This window comes from Marmota marmota, unplaced genomic scaffold (genome assembly GCF_001458135.2).
Source record: "Marmota marmota marmota unplaced genomic scaffold, marMar, whole genome shotgun sequence".
Lineage (NCBI taxonomy): Eukaryota > Metazoa > Chordata > Mammalia > Rodentia > Sciuridae > Marmota > Marmota marmota.
This window is the reverse complement of record NW_025999842.1, coordinates 24,700,761-24,712,991: the sequence shown is the minus strand read 5'-3', so window position 1 is coordinate 24,712,991 and position 12,231 is coordinate 24,700,761. Positions and strand designations below refer to the sequence as shown.

General features: G+C 31.6%; 1 protein-coding gene across 1 annotated transcript in view; it reads right to left on the bottom strand.

Moving 5' to 3' along the window:
• The window catches only part of Lin28b (lin-28 homolog B), a 121,307-nt gene that overhangs the window by 108,968 nt on the left and 108 nt on the right, over positions 1-12,231 (bottom strand). The window contains exon 2 of the mRNA XM_048800328.1: positions 12,075-12,219. Coding sequence (XP_048656285.1) covers positions 12,075-12,219 — 145 coding nt within the window. The remainder of the gene's footprint in view (positions 1-12,074; positions 12,220-12,231) is intronic.

Sequence of the window (12,231 nt, the reverse complement as noted above, 5' to 3'; positions counted from 1 at the left end):
CCCGCCCCCCCCCCCCCGCAGTGCAATGTAAGAAACCAAAAGGTGGTTGTTTTCAACTATAAGCAATGAATAACTTCTATAAAAGCACAAACAATGCTTGGTTCTTAAAACTAGGAGGAAGGTCTGCAGCACTACAGACTCTCCGGTCTCTCCTCCTGGCAAATAAGACACAGTCCATAGCCCCTGCGCGGCTATAATTCCCGAGCCTCCACGCGCCCCCTTCGCAACAGAGTCCCCTAGTCCCTGGCCAGCAAATCTCCCCTTTCCTTCCACCTCCTGCCCAGTAACTTCCTCTCACCTTTCCTTTTAGTCATCATATCACCACCTCCTCTCTAGAATTCCAGCCATTCAAAAAGCTGATGTTGTCTTACTAATTAAGAGACTTTTACATTTGTCGTCTTGTTCCCAAGAACAAAAGAAACCCTTGCCTTCACAACTATGTCAAAAACACCGGGCACAATCTAGCATTTTTACTCAGTTTCCACATATACATTATGAATTGAGTCCTTTATAGGATGCCAGAACCTACTAAATTTAAGATAAGTAAGGTCAAGAGGAGAGGGAGAATAGGAGGACCCAAGAAAATGCCTGTCCCCGCCCCCACCGGGCCGTGCCTAAAATGGAGCTGTCTTCAAACAGACCCCAGTACAGTCCTACCCATCCTATCAGGAAGCCGTGAAAACATCACCACCCCAACCGGTGCCTTCTAAGGGTCTGGTAAAGCCGACTGGAGGGGCTGGACACTTGGCTAGTTGGTTCTGGGGAACCCTGTCTGTCCTGTTTTCATCGTTCCCGCTGCAAACTGCCAACCCACACGTCGGGGAGGATGAAGCCAGCCACTACGTTTCAGGACACCACTTGGGAGTTACTTTCTTGACATTAAAAACATGAAATTAAACAAGGAGTACCGACTACCCGTGTTAATCTTATGGTAGAGGCTCCTCAGAACATACAGGCACGTTGTTTTTGTTTCCAGAAGCAGAAATACGTTTTCATTTAATTTTCCTATCTGAAGACAAGCAAGCTCTGGCTTAATACAACTGTTCCTTTTAGAATTTTTCATGGCTGCAGGAAATCTTAAAATTTTCTGTAATGCCTTCTTAACACATTTCTCAGGGAATAACTAAGCAAAATTGTGGAGATACAGGTAAGGATTAAATTTTAAGTTTGCCACTCAAATTGCCTTTTTGTTTAAAAAACAAAACAAAAACAAAAAACAAGTACTTATAAACTCTTCCTTCTTTTTGGTCAGTTATGTTTCAACAAAAATATTTAGAGCAACAAAATCATTTCAGAAAAGGGGCGTTATTTTAGGACCACCATTATTGTAGAAAATACCTCTTTGGAAAAGAAATTTCAAAAACAACTGTTATATTAACACACTTCGCTCCAAATAAATAGAAAAGAAATAAAATTTTATGATTACCACTTCTAAGTATTTTCCAAGCACACTCAACAAATACTTGCTTAAATGATTTTCATTAAATTAATAATATTATTAAAATCACATAATAATAAGCCTTTCTTTGCTTAGAATAGCACAAAAAAGTTTTATGATTTATTTGAAAAATAAAAGGCACTATTTTTGATCTATACTACTTGAACATGTATTTTTTAGGATTGTTTGGATGGTTGGTTTTTGCGACAGTCTCCTTAAATTGTCCAGACTGACCCTGAACTGTGATCCTCCTGCCTCAGCCTCCAGAGTAGGTGGGCTTACAGACATCCACACTATGCCCAGCAATTTAAAGATGAAGATCTATAGTAAATATTCGGAGTTTGTGAAGAAAACTACAATTTATTTTTTAAATTTTTTTTTAGTTGTAAATGGACACAATATATTTTTTATGTGGTGCTAAGGATTGAACCCAGTGCCTCACACATACAAGGCAAGCTCTGTACCACTGAGCTACAACACCAGCCCCAGAAAACCACAATTTAAATAATGCAAATATATAATTCTTTCACTCTCCCTAAAGCCTTGAATCAATTTATTCTTTTAAACTTTATCACATCAAAAGAAATAACTGAAAGAAGACTATGTACTGTATCCCAGGTATTATTTCAATATTTATACTGTTTATTTTGGGGGGAGAGGGCAGGTATTACAAAAATAGGGAGAAAAAGAACAGTGGGGAGTAAAAGATGGGAAAAGTGAGAAGAAATCTTGGGTTTTAAGGAGGTTTGTGTGGGAAGAAAATCTGTGGGAAAAGAGCAACCAGTTAGAAACTGGAATTCAGAGTTCTGGTCCCATTCACTAACCTGTGGTCTTGGTCACCAATTTTCTCTGGGCCTCATCTATGAAATAAGATTGGACCCAGTTGATATTCAAAGTGGTTTAGATTAAAATGTAAACTTTAGAAATAACCTTCCTTTTGAAGAAAGTGGTACCTCTCCTCTCCAACTCCCTTTTAATCACAAGAAACACAGACATGAAACTTTATTGCAGTCACTTAACACATTGGTGTTAACACTATTTCCCAAAAGAAAAAAAATGTCCCTGGACTGCCCCCTATTTGCCCCTAGAGAAAATGCACAATCAATAATAAGGGGAAAATAGTTGGTATATTAAAATAATGTAGCAACTTTTGCAACTCTTCTTTTTCATAATATTCATTAGAGCATCATCTCCATGTTAAAGGATTCATTCTAGAAAAAAGTGGTGCTTGTCAAATGGCAGTACCTATCCCAGCTTCCTCCACTAAACCTTCTGATCCTTACAGCTTTCCTCTGGTTACTCACAATCCTTATTTGTTCAGTTTAATAGAATATAATTTTATTTGTACTTTAGAATGCTCATAAACTTTGCTTTATCAGCTCTCATGTGTGTTTTCAAAGTACTACTAATCAAAAAAGTATTAAATTCATCAGGGCAGAATTAGTAACACAATATCATTAAATGAAACTTTCTGGAAAAGTGTGATATAAGTTAACTTCAATAATATGTGAAAATATATATCAAAATGTTAAAAAGTTCAAAAAGACTCAGTTTTGCAGTAGGATTAGTAACAAACTTTGACATATATACATGAAAAACATTGTAAATGGTGTTTCCTGAAATAGAGAAATTTTCTCACAAAAGTTGAATATATTATATTGTACAACTTATGTTACAGTGAATTATTTGAAACAACACCATGTCTCTATTTTTAGTTTAATTCAACAGATATGTGTTAATGCCTACTGGAAATTACAAAAATGAATAAGCCACAAATACTTTTCATTCGTTATCATAAGCATTTAAATGTTATTATATAGCTTTAATTCAAAAAAGGGAATCATAAATTCCAATACTGCTAAAATCAGAGGGAAAAGGAGTTAGAAGATGCCATCCATGCAATATGGTGGTAATACAAGTTTTATAGATGGACTGATCTAGATGGAGTCTGGTAGGACATGATGCTCATCTTGCCAAGGCAGAAAGCCAAAGTGGAAAATTCTAGAGGGCCTGTCAAGTTCTCTCATGTACCACTAGTGGTTTTATAAAACATCAGTTAGGTAAAATATTTAATTTAAAAAACAGACTAACCTGGGGCTGATGAAACCTGGTTGAATGACCTCATCGTCTTCTGAAGAACCTAAAATCAGAGAGCTCAAGTCAGTACTACATTAATTGCCTATTTAATTGCCTTTTCTTCAACTTAATGGATCATTAGAAAGCAATAAAATGTCCAAGTTTTGACTCTGTGAAGTGACCTGTAAACTTTTTTTTTTTTTTACAGTTTAAAACTCACCTAGCAAATTAGACAACCAATTGGCATAAACTTGTCTTTTATTTCTATTAAAAGACATGGGTTCAAAAAAACGTTTAAAACAAGATTATTAAGATGGAGTTAAAGATGACAATTTCATAAACAATGTAACATTGTTAATTTTATGCTGTAATTTAATAATTCCAATAATTTTTCAACCACAGTTAAAATTTACCTAACCTACATTATGTGTTTATTCATGAACTAAACTGTTCTCCTCAGGTATATTTTGGAATTTAAATCATCAGAAACAAATGATGATTATATACCATTGATACTGAATCTCTGTTACATTCAAATGCTTTTTGATAGAAAATAACTTTAATACATTTAGTCACTAAGTATATTTGAAGGTATCTAATATACATTAACCCAGATTTTATAAAACAAAACGTGTTCATTTAAAAATAAAAGTATTGGTGTTTCTAATATATCCATTAACAAATGCACAATAAGTGAAACTTGCAATAAAGAGACCATCCAATATTAGCAATTGAAAGGGAAACTCCTTAAAAAATAAATAAATAAAAATAAATAAAAAAAAAAGAAAGGGAAACTCCTGGTTGCCATGGAATTATCATATTTATCCTTAGATCAGAATTATGAAGGTTTGGAAACCCATTGGTTTGAACATGCACCCACTCACCTGCTACCACACAGGGTTGTCCTTAACTTTTAGACACGTCTACTATATTAAACTCATACACACACACACACACACACACACACACACACACCCCAAAAAAAAAAAAACTATTATGTGCAAATTCTTTAAGTTGCAATCTAATTTTCTTCTCACAAGGAAATGGAAGCTTTTCCAAGTGAAGAGTTCTACTGAATATTGACCCAAGATTCTTCTTACAAAGGATGACAATCCCACTGAGTAAGATTTGAATAAAGAATGTGAACAAAAGGCACGTGAACCTCTGTACATTAAATCCTTCAGTTATCCTGTGTTTACAACCAAGACACAAGATGACAGACTCTAACTTTAACTTCATTATTAAAACATATTATAATAGTATTCCTTTACATTTGAACCGTATTTCTAGTTTATGTGTGTGTTCTAGAATGTTATAAATATTTCAGCTAAACCCTATTACTTTTTTATTCTAATAGCCTGCAGCCTATGCTTAAACCTATCTATTTGTATTTATAGAAAAGTTCAAACCAGTATCTTTAAAGATGTTTAAACACAATAGCACACAAGGTTTTTAATAACATAAACTTTTCAACTAATTTGAACAAATTATTATAAATGATAGGTTTAATAGTCATATAAACATAAGATAACTGGTAAATATTTTTTAACTCAAGAACTGTTTTGAGTATTTGGTATTTTAAAAAGCCAGTCAACTTGAATGGTAAAGATATTCAGATTTTTCACTATCCAAACTTACCTTCAGATATTTTTAGTTATTAATAGTTTTAATATTATCTCATTTTCAAAGGAAAAAGTAAAATGAGAATTATTTCACAAGCAATTTATGTATTTCACTGACATCTTTTTGGTTTTTTTTTTGGTTTGAGTTTGTGATACTGAAGATTTACCCATGAGCATGGCACTCTACTCACTCCTTCTACTCCTTCTTGAGCCACATATTTTACTGATGATAAGTAATGAATTTTTTTCAAAAACAAGAGTTGGTAAGCAGAATTAGGTTTAAATGTGAATATTACAATCCATCCACCCAATATTAATTGAACAACCATGATAGGGATGAGACAAGTAAATGTCATATAATTTATTTAAAATTTAAATGTTCATATTCTTATATGACTATTTTTTGAAGTAACAATAAAAAATTATTTTTAAATGTATGAATATTCCAGAACAGCTGTTTACATGTGGGTGTTTTTACTTAACATTACAATTGTGGGAAAATATTTCATATAACGTAGTTCAACTTTCATTAGGAAACCAAATCTAATTAAAACTGTGAAATCCTGGAATACATTTCTCTGCCCCTTCACTGGACTAGGTCCTCCCTGTTCATCATTTAGCTCTCCACTTAGAGCTCTTTTTCTTACTGTTCCATACTGAGTACCATGCCTTTAGCATGTAATACTGTATTGTAATTTACTGTAATAGCATATGAAAGCATTCTTTCTCCCAACTTAACTCCATGCTCTATGGTGGCAGAGCCTGTTGTACACTTTGCTCCTTATTATAACCCCAGCATTCTTTAGTGTTCAATATATATTTTTTAAATGAAATCAATGACTCAATGATTTCTATACTTGAGCTGACACTAAGATGGCTTTTTTGGGGGGGGGCTCTATTCTTTTTCTCTTTCTGCATTTTTTCATTGATGCATTAGTTTTACAGAGATTTGTTGTTATATATTTGTACATACACACAATATAAAAATATAATTTGGCCAATATCACTCACACACAAAAAAAATTAAGTCATCTTTTCCTAAGAAAAAATTTGATGAGCAATTGATCATTTAACTATTCCAATATATTTATAAATCATGTGTGTGTGTGTATTTCCTTATTTCCTATTTTCTTTCTTTTAAATATAGAGGGGATGGGGTATAGCTGTGGTAGAGCACTTGCCTAGCATGTATGAGGCCCTGGGTTTAATCCCCAATACCACAAAAAAAAGAAAAAAGAAAACCTAAAAATATACATATGGATTCAATGGATAGACCTGCCTGATAATTCTCCTCTAATACATTCTTAGATTTAATATTTCCAATTAAAGTATATTAAAATATTCACGTATTTTATATATTGTTCATTGTTAAAATTCACTACTTGTAACTGAATGTAATGGATCATTATGGTATTCATTCAAAACTGCCAAGCTATTAAGCCCAGAGAATTAAGGGATGGAATAAAAATAAAATACAACTTCATGACATAATACTCAAAACTTTATTTGAATTTAATTTATATCTTAACTTTTCTAACATTAATAAAGTGCAAAAGTCACTTTACAGCAGCAAAAAAGGATTTAATGATTGACAAAAGCATTAACCATAATAAAAGAAAAATCTTTTCATTACTTATTATCACAATTCTCAACACTTAAAAAATAGTTAAGATAACTTTGTTTCTATTACCAGTATTTTCTAAAATAATGTAGTTGTAAAATACACTATAATTTGCTGAACATTCACTTTGCAGTTTATAACAAAAACGAGTCTATTGAATGTCTCAACTATCAATGTACTTTATACTTTAGTACATTTATTGCATTCTTTGGAATGCAAATAGTTGAGAAAACCTTTTTAAATGACATTACTTAAAATTATACAGCAAACATACTGCACAAACATCGGAGTAAAACCTAAAGCACAAAAATTATTTACATTGACTAAACTCAAGATATAACATGTACAAATATTAGATGTGTAAATTCAACCCTGAAGTGAACATATGTGCTTTATCAAAATGTTTTCTTACAGTGTCATGTAAGAGTATATTAAATAGGAATTAAAAGCTTATTGTAACTATAGTTCACAAATTAGTCAGTAGATTAGATTCAAATGCATCCTAGGCAAAAACAACATAAAATAGTTTACAATATTTAATTGAAAATCCTACTGTAAATTTGTACATGCTGCTTCTCTGTTACATTCTCAATTATATACGGGTAAAGAAAATAATCTATTAAAAATGAAAGTTACACAAATATTTATATGTGACTTTATATAATTAAAAAACTTAGGTTATTGACATTTTCACAAATTCATATTTGGTGAAACATTTTGAAAATTATTTTGAGAGGGGAAATTTTCTATTCAGGAAAAAAACATTTTTTTTTTATTGGTTGTTCAAAACATTACAAAACTCTTGACATATCATATTTCATACATTAGATTCAAGTGAGTTGCATTCTTTTTCATATTTACAAAGCATATTATTCAACTTATAATACATTATATAAAACAACCTTAAGTTAGAGAAGATACATTTGTAATATAGCTGAATCACAAGAGATAAATTTAACTTTCTCCATCATTTTACAAACTGAAATTTTATTGGTTTCATAAAAGAAAGATATGGGCAGTTTTATCATTCTCTTCAAATGCTGTAGTAAGAATTTATTCTATAAAATAGAAATTTCAATGGATAAAAACTTTAGTCAATTAGCATACTGGAGAGAGTGTGAAAGCAATGGTCATAGCACAAATGTTAATTAGTAAACACAATTATTTAACTTAAATGTAAACAACACAGTTGAGCCTCCATACAATTGAGGCAGACTACAGTTGTTTTTTCTAGTGCAAATGTTTATATTTTCCAATATACAAAACAATAGTTTTATATAATAAAGCTCATAGGTGAATTATTGCTTAGTTCACATTAAGTAAAAGAAAAATAAGAGAAAGCAATAGTGGATTAAAGAAAGAACCAAAATTCCCACCTTCAAAAGGCTAATCAATATATTTTAAGGGCCCACCATAACTTTAAGATTAAAAAGTTAAAAGTAGCTTCTTGATATAGTACACAAAAAATGATTCCAAGTAAAATTGAACACAATTTAAATAATATTAAGAAAATTTTTATTTGAAGCACATTTCAAATTTTAATACACAATACTCTTAGTAAATAGAAATTTATAATATTGCCAGAAATATAAAATGAGTAAGAACTTTCAGTGCATTCTAAATATTTTCAGTAAACACGTTTTAAAACATTTCAGTATAATAAAGAGATGCTCACCTTCCATCACTGACAGTGACATATGGTATAATAAATGTAATATTCTACAAAAATAATAGCATTTTAACTAGCAGAGGAGATTAAGCCAATGAAATATTGTTAAAAAAAAAACAGTAATTTGTAGATTTTAATAAAATTTGAAATCTGCCCAAAAAACCCCTAGTCTATTTTTTAGTCTATAAAATATGGAATATTTTAGCTGAAATACTTTTGAAGAGCTGAACAAACATTATAATTATTATATTGTAATACAAGAATTATTTGAAAAAATAAAAGCATTTCAATTCTGTATTCTCAAACACATCCATAACAGAAATACTGATTTGAAAATACTTAGAAAATTTAAAACATGTTTTTCCACCATTAAAATTGATCATTCAACACTAAGTCCTTTTTTCTATATAATTAAGCTTTTGTTCAGCCATGAAAAAACTAGAAACTGATTGCTTGAAAATGAGCTCTATGCCCTTTGTCCTGGTTTGTCACCTTTGACCCTTAATTTGATGATCCTGTGTATCAACCCATTCTATTTTTAGGAAAATAATGTCAAAGTTCTATTCTTAAAATAGTACTTTTCACTGAAATAGTAAATGCATTAAACAGTCCTTATCAGGTAATTTCTACACTTGTCTCATACAAATGAGACAAAACAAAAACCTTAGATCCACTGTATTTACTAAAATTCTACATCTCACACAATGTAGAACACAATGTATTACTGTAAGCAATGAAAGCCTGGTTTTGTCCTGCTTCAAACAATAGAAAATTTCCCCAAAGTGCTAGATCAAATTCATTACAATTTTAAAATTTATATTCTTTTCTTTATTGCCTGAGTGATTTCTAATTTGACTACATTTGATAATCACATTTTTTATTTTGATAGTGCCAGAATATGAACCTAAAATAAAAATTGCTAACATGAAGCTCATACTTAATCTTACAACAGCATCAACTAAAATTGCAGTTTTTTAATTCATTCATTACGTACTTAAACTCATTTTAATGTCTTATGTGGAAATGGCAGCTTTCAAAGAAAGAGAAAATGTCTAGCATTGATCCTATTGATTTTACTGATATTATTCAAAATCAATTTTGTACAGTAAATTAATTGGGAATAAAATTTATCACAATGTTTGGTTGCAATAGGAATCAACTAGATATAAAAGTATAAATCTAATAAAAATGCATGTGAAATATGTATCTCTAATTTCCTATAGTTATGATGTCACTTGACCCTCTACACAATTTCTGTGTACAGTTTTCCGTTAGATTTAGCAGTGGCCAATATGGCTGTCTTGATTCAGCACTATGGTCAGTGACTTTTCATAGTGTGTTCTGTCAGGGAAATTCAGCACAGTAAATACTATTATAAATGTATGTGCTGAGCAAGTTTCTCAAACCATTGTAATTCTATATATCACATATTCCTAGATATGTTTGTATACATCAATCTTAAGTCTTTGAATGTAAAGAATTTTCATTGTCCAGCCTGGCAAGCTAGAAATTCTTTATAGCTAATAAAAAATAGTACTTATTAATAAACAAACTATAGTTCCTTTAAAAGGCAAGAGAATTGGGTACAGGTTTAAAAACATCTTAACCTAAAAACTTTGAACATTTAAGAATTTTTAAAGAAAATTAAATTCTACTAAAAATACCAAATAAGAAAGCCCTTTAGCTGACCAAAATTTTAACACCCCATTCAAAAATCAATAGCTTTCGTTACTCCTGAGTTGATTCATATCTGTATCCTCACTTTTCTTTTTCCTTAATGAACTCAACTATGGACTACGATAAATGTTTATAGATCATTTCTTGATCAGAGCTTGTTAATATAATCCTCAAATTGGTAGCTATGCACAGCATTTTTTAAGTCCCTATACCTGAAGACTGTTAAGTATACCTGTTTTATATAATAACTTATTTTATCCTTAATCATGATTTGCTAATTATGATATTCGGTGCTAGAAATTCCAAAAGTGATGTGATCAGATACCAAGCGTTACTGAAGCTTTAGGCAGGTAAGATCTTAATCTCCTTCTTCAGCGTCAACACAAAAACAAAACAAAAACCTTAGATCCACTGTATTTACTAAAATTCTGGTGGCTTTTTGGAACTTACATGGACAACACTCTTTAAAAAATAAATCATTCTGAAAACTAGCTTTGAGCACAGCCATTTTAAAGCTCAATCTGCTTCACTTACAAAATATAGGATTTATCATGTTTCCCCATATTCCAGAATATTTTGTATTGAAATCCTGATTAAATTCATATAAAACTTTTCATTCTTTCTGAAAGAAGTTTGGTGATAGAACATATATAAGACAACTTACAATCTGAGAAGGATTAATGAGAACATAATCATTGGATCACTTGGTTCCAGATCTATCAAGAAATATGGATAGTTTCAATACCCAATATGCATTACAAATTGATTCAATTCTTTAAATTTTTATATTAGCAACCAATGATCCTATTTGTAATATGCAAAAATCTAGTAAAACTTCTTACTCATTGGGGTATTGTTCCCCTCCCCGCTGAGGAATAGAAAGAGGCCTTGTGTCAGTTTAATTCCTAAAGCTCTTTAGGAAACTAGGTGTACTGGATTGCAGTATTTCATTCATGCAAAGATAAATAATTTTAGAAGAAGTGAAAATGCACAAGGGTCTAAATGGAATACTGATTATTACATGTTCTTTTGTTAATTTATAGACAATTCCTCTATCAAATCTGTGCAAATCCACAGGGGGGAAAAATGGCATAAATCTCACAACAAATTTGTATTAAAAAAAAATCACACAAAGCATATACATTCCCAATAACTCAATTTTAATTTTTAAAGTTTCCCTGAGAGCTTTCTTTAAAGTAAATAAAATTGTGACTAGTAAAATTTATTGCTGGACTTATAATTTTTCTTTTTTTTTAAGGAGTTTTTTTATTATCAAGCTAACTATGGTGATAATCAGCACAAAAAAAGGAAATTGAACATTTTCTTAATCAAAGTAAAAAAACATACTAATTTATACTTTTCCAGCCAAGCTGCAAAATGTTTTAAATTAATTCTAATATTGCCATATGTAATTTTCACTTCCACAATAGTTGTGATCAAGAAATAAAAACTACAATAAAACACGAACAAGACATATTCTCTCCCGCTTTAATCACCACCGGGTATAAAAATCATCACCGGAGAATTTAGGTCTATGAACAGTAATATTAGTCGGTGACCTTAAAAACCTATGAATTAAAAACAAATCCACAGAAAGAACTGAAGGAACTCAAGGAAACAGGCACCTAAGATTCATCCTGTGTTACATGAAACAATTCAAAATGGCGGACTTACTATTACTTACATTCAAGAAATTTCCGCAATGAGGGCATTAAATACATACTGTAAGCTGTTACTCGAAAACACTCAATATTTATCAACGTGCAATTGAGAAAAAAAAAAAAGTTTTTGGAGTACAAATCCTCCTAAAGCACCCGCATCCGGTGTTCCAGCAGTCAGTTAACGCTTCTGCAAATGTATCATTTCTTCGTTGGCTTTTCCTTTTCAAAAACTGAAATCCAATGGCGGTTTGTTGTTTTTTATTTTTTTTCCGTTCTCTTCAAATTTCTAATTTTAACTCCTGAAATTTACCCCACGGATACCGAAGCAAAAAGGATCCCCGACGCCTGCTCGCCTGCTCGATACAAAGCGGCTCGGTGTGAGGAAAGCGGGAAGGGCAGGTGCCGACGCCCCCTGGCGGCACTGCCCCGCGAGTTCGAGGCGCCCGCAGCGGCCGCTCGGACCCGCG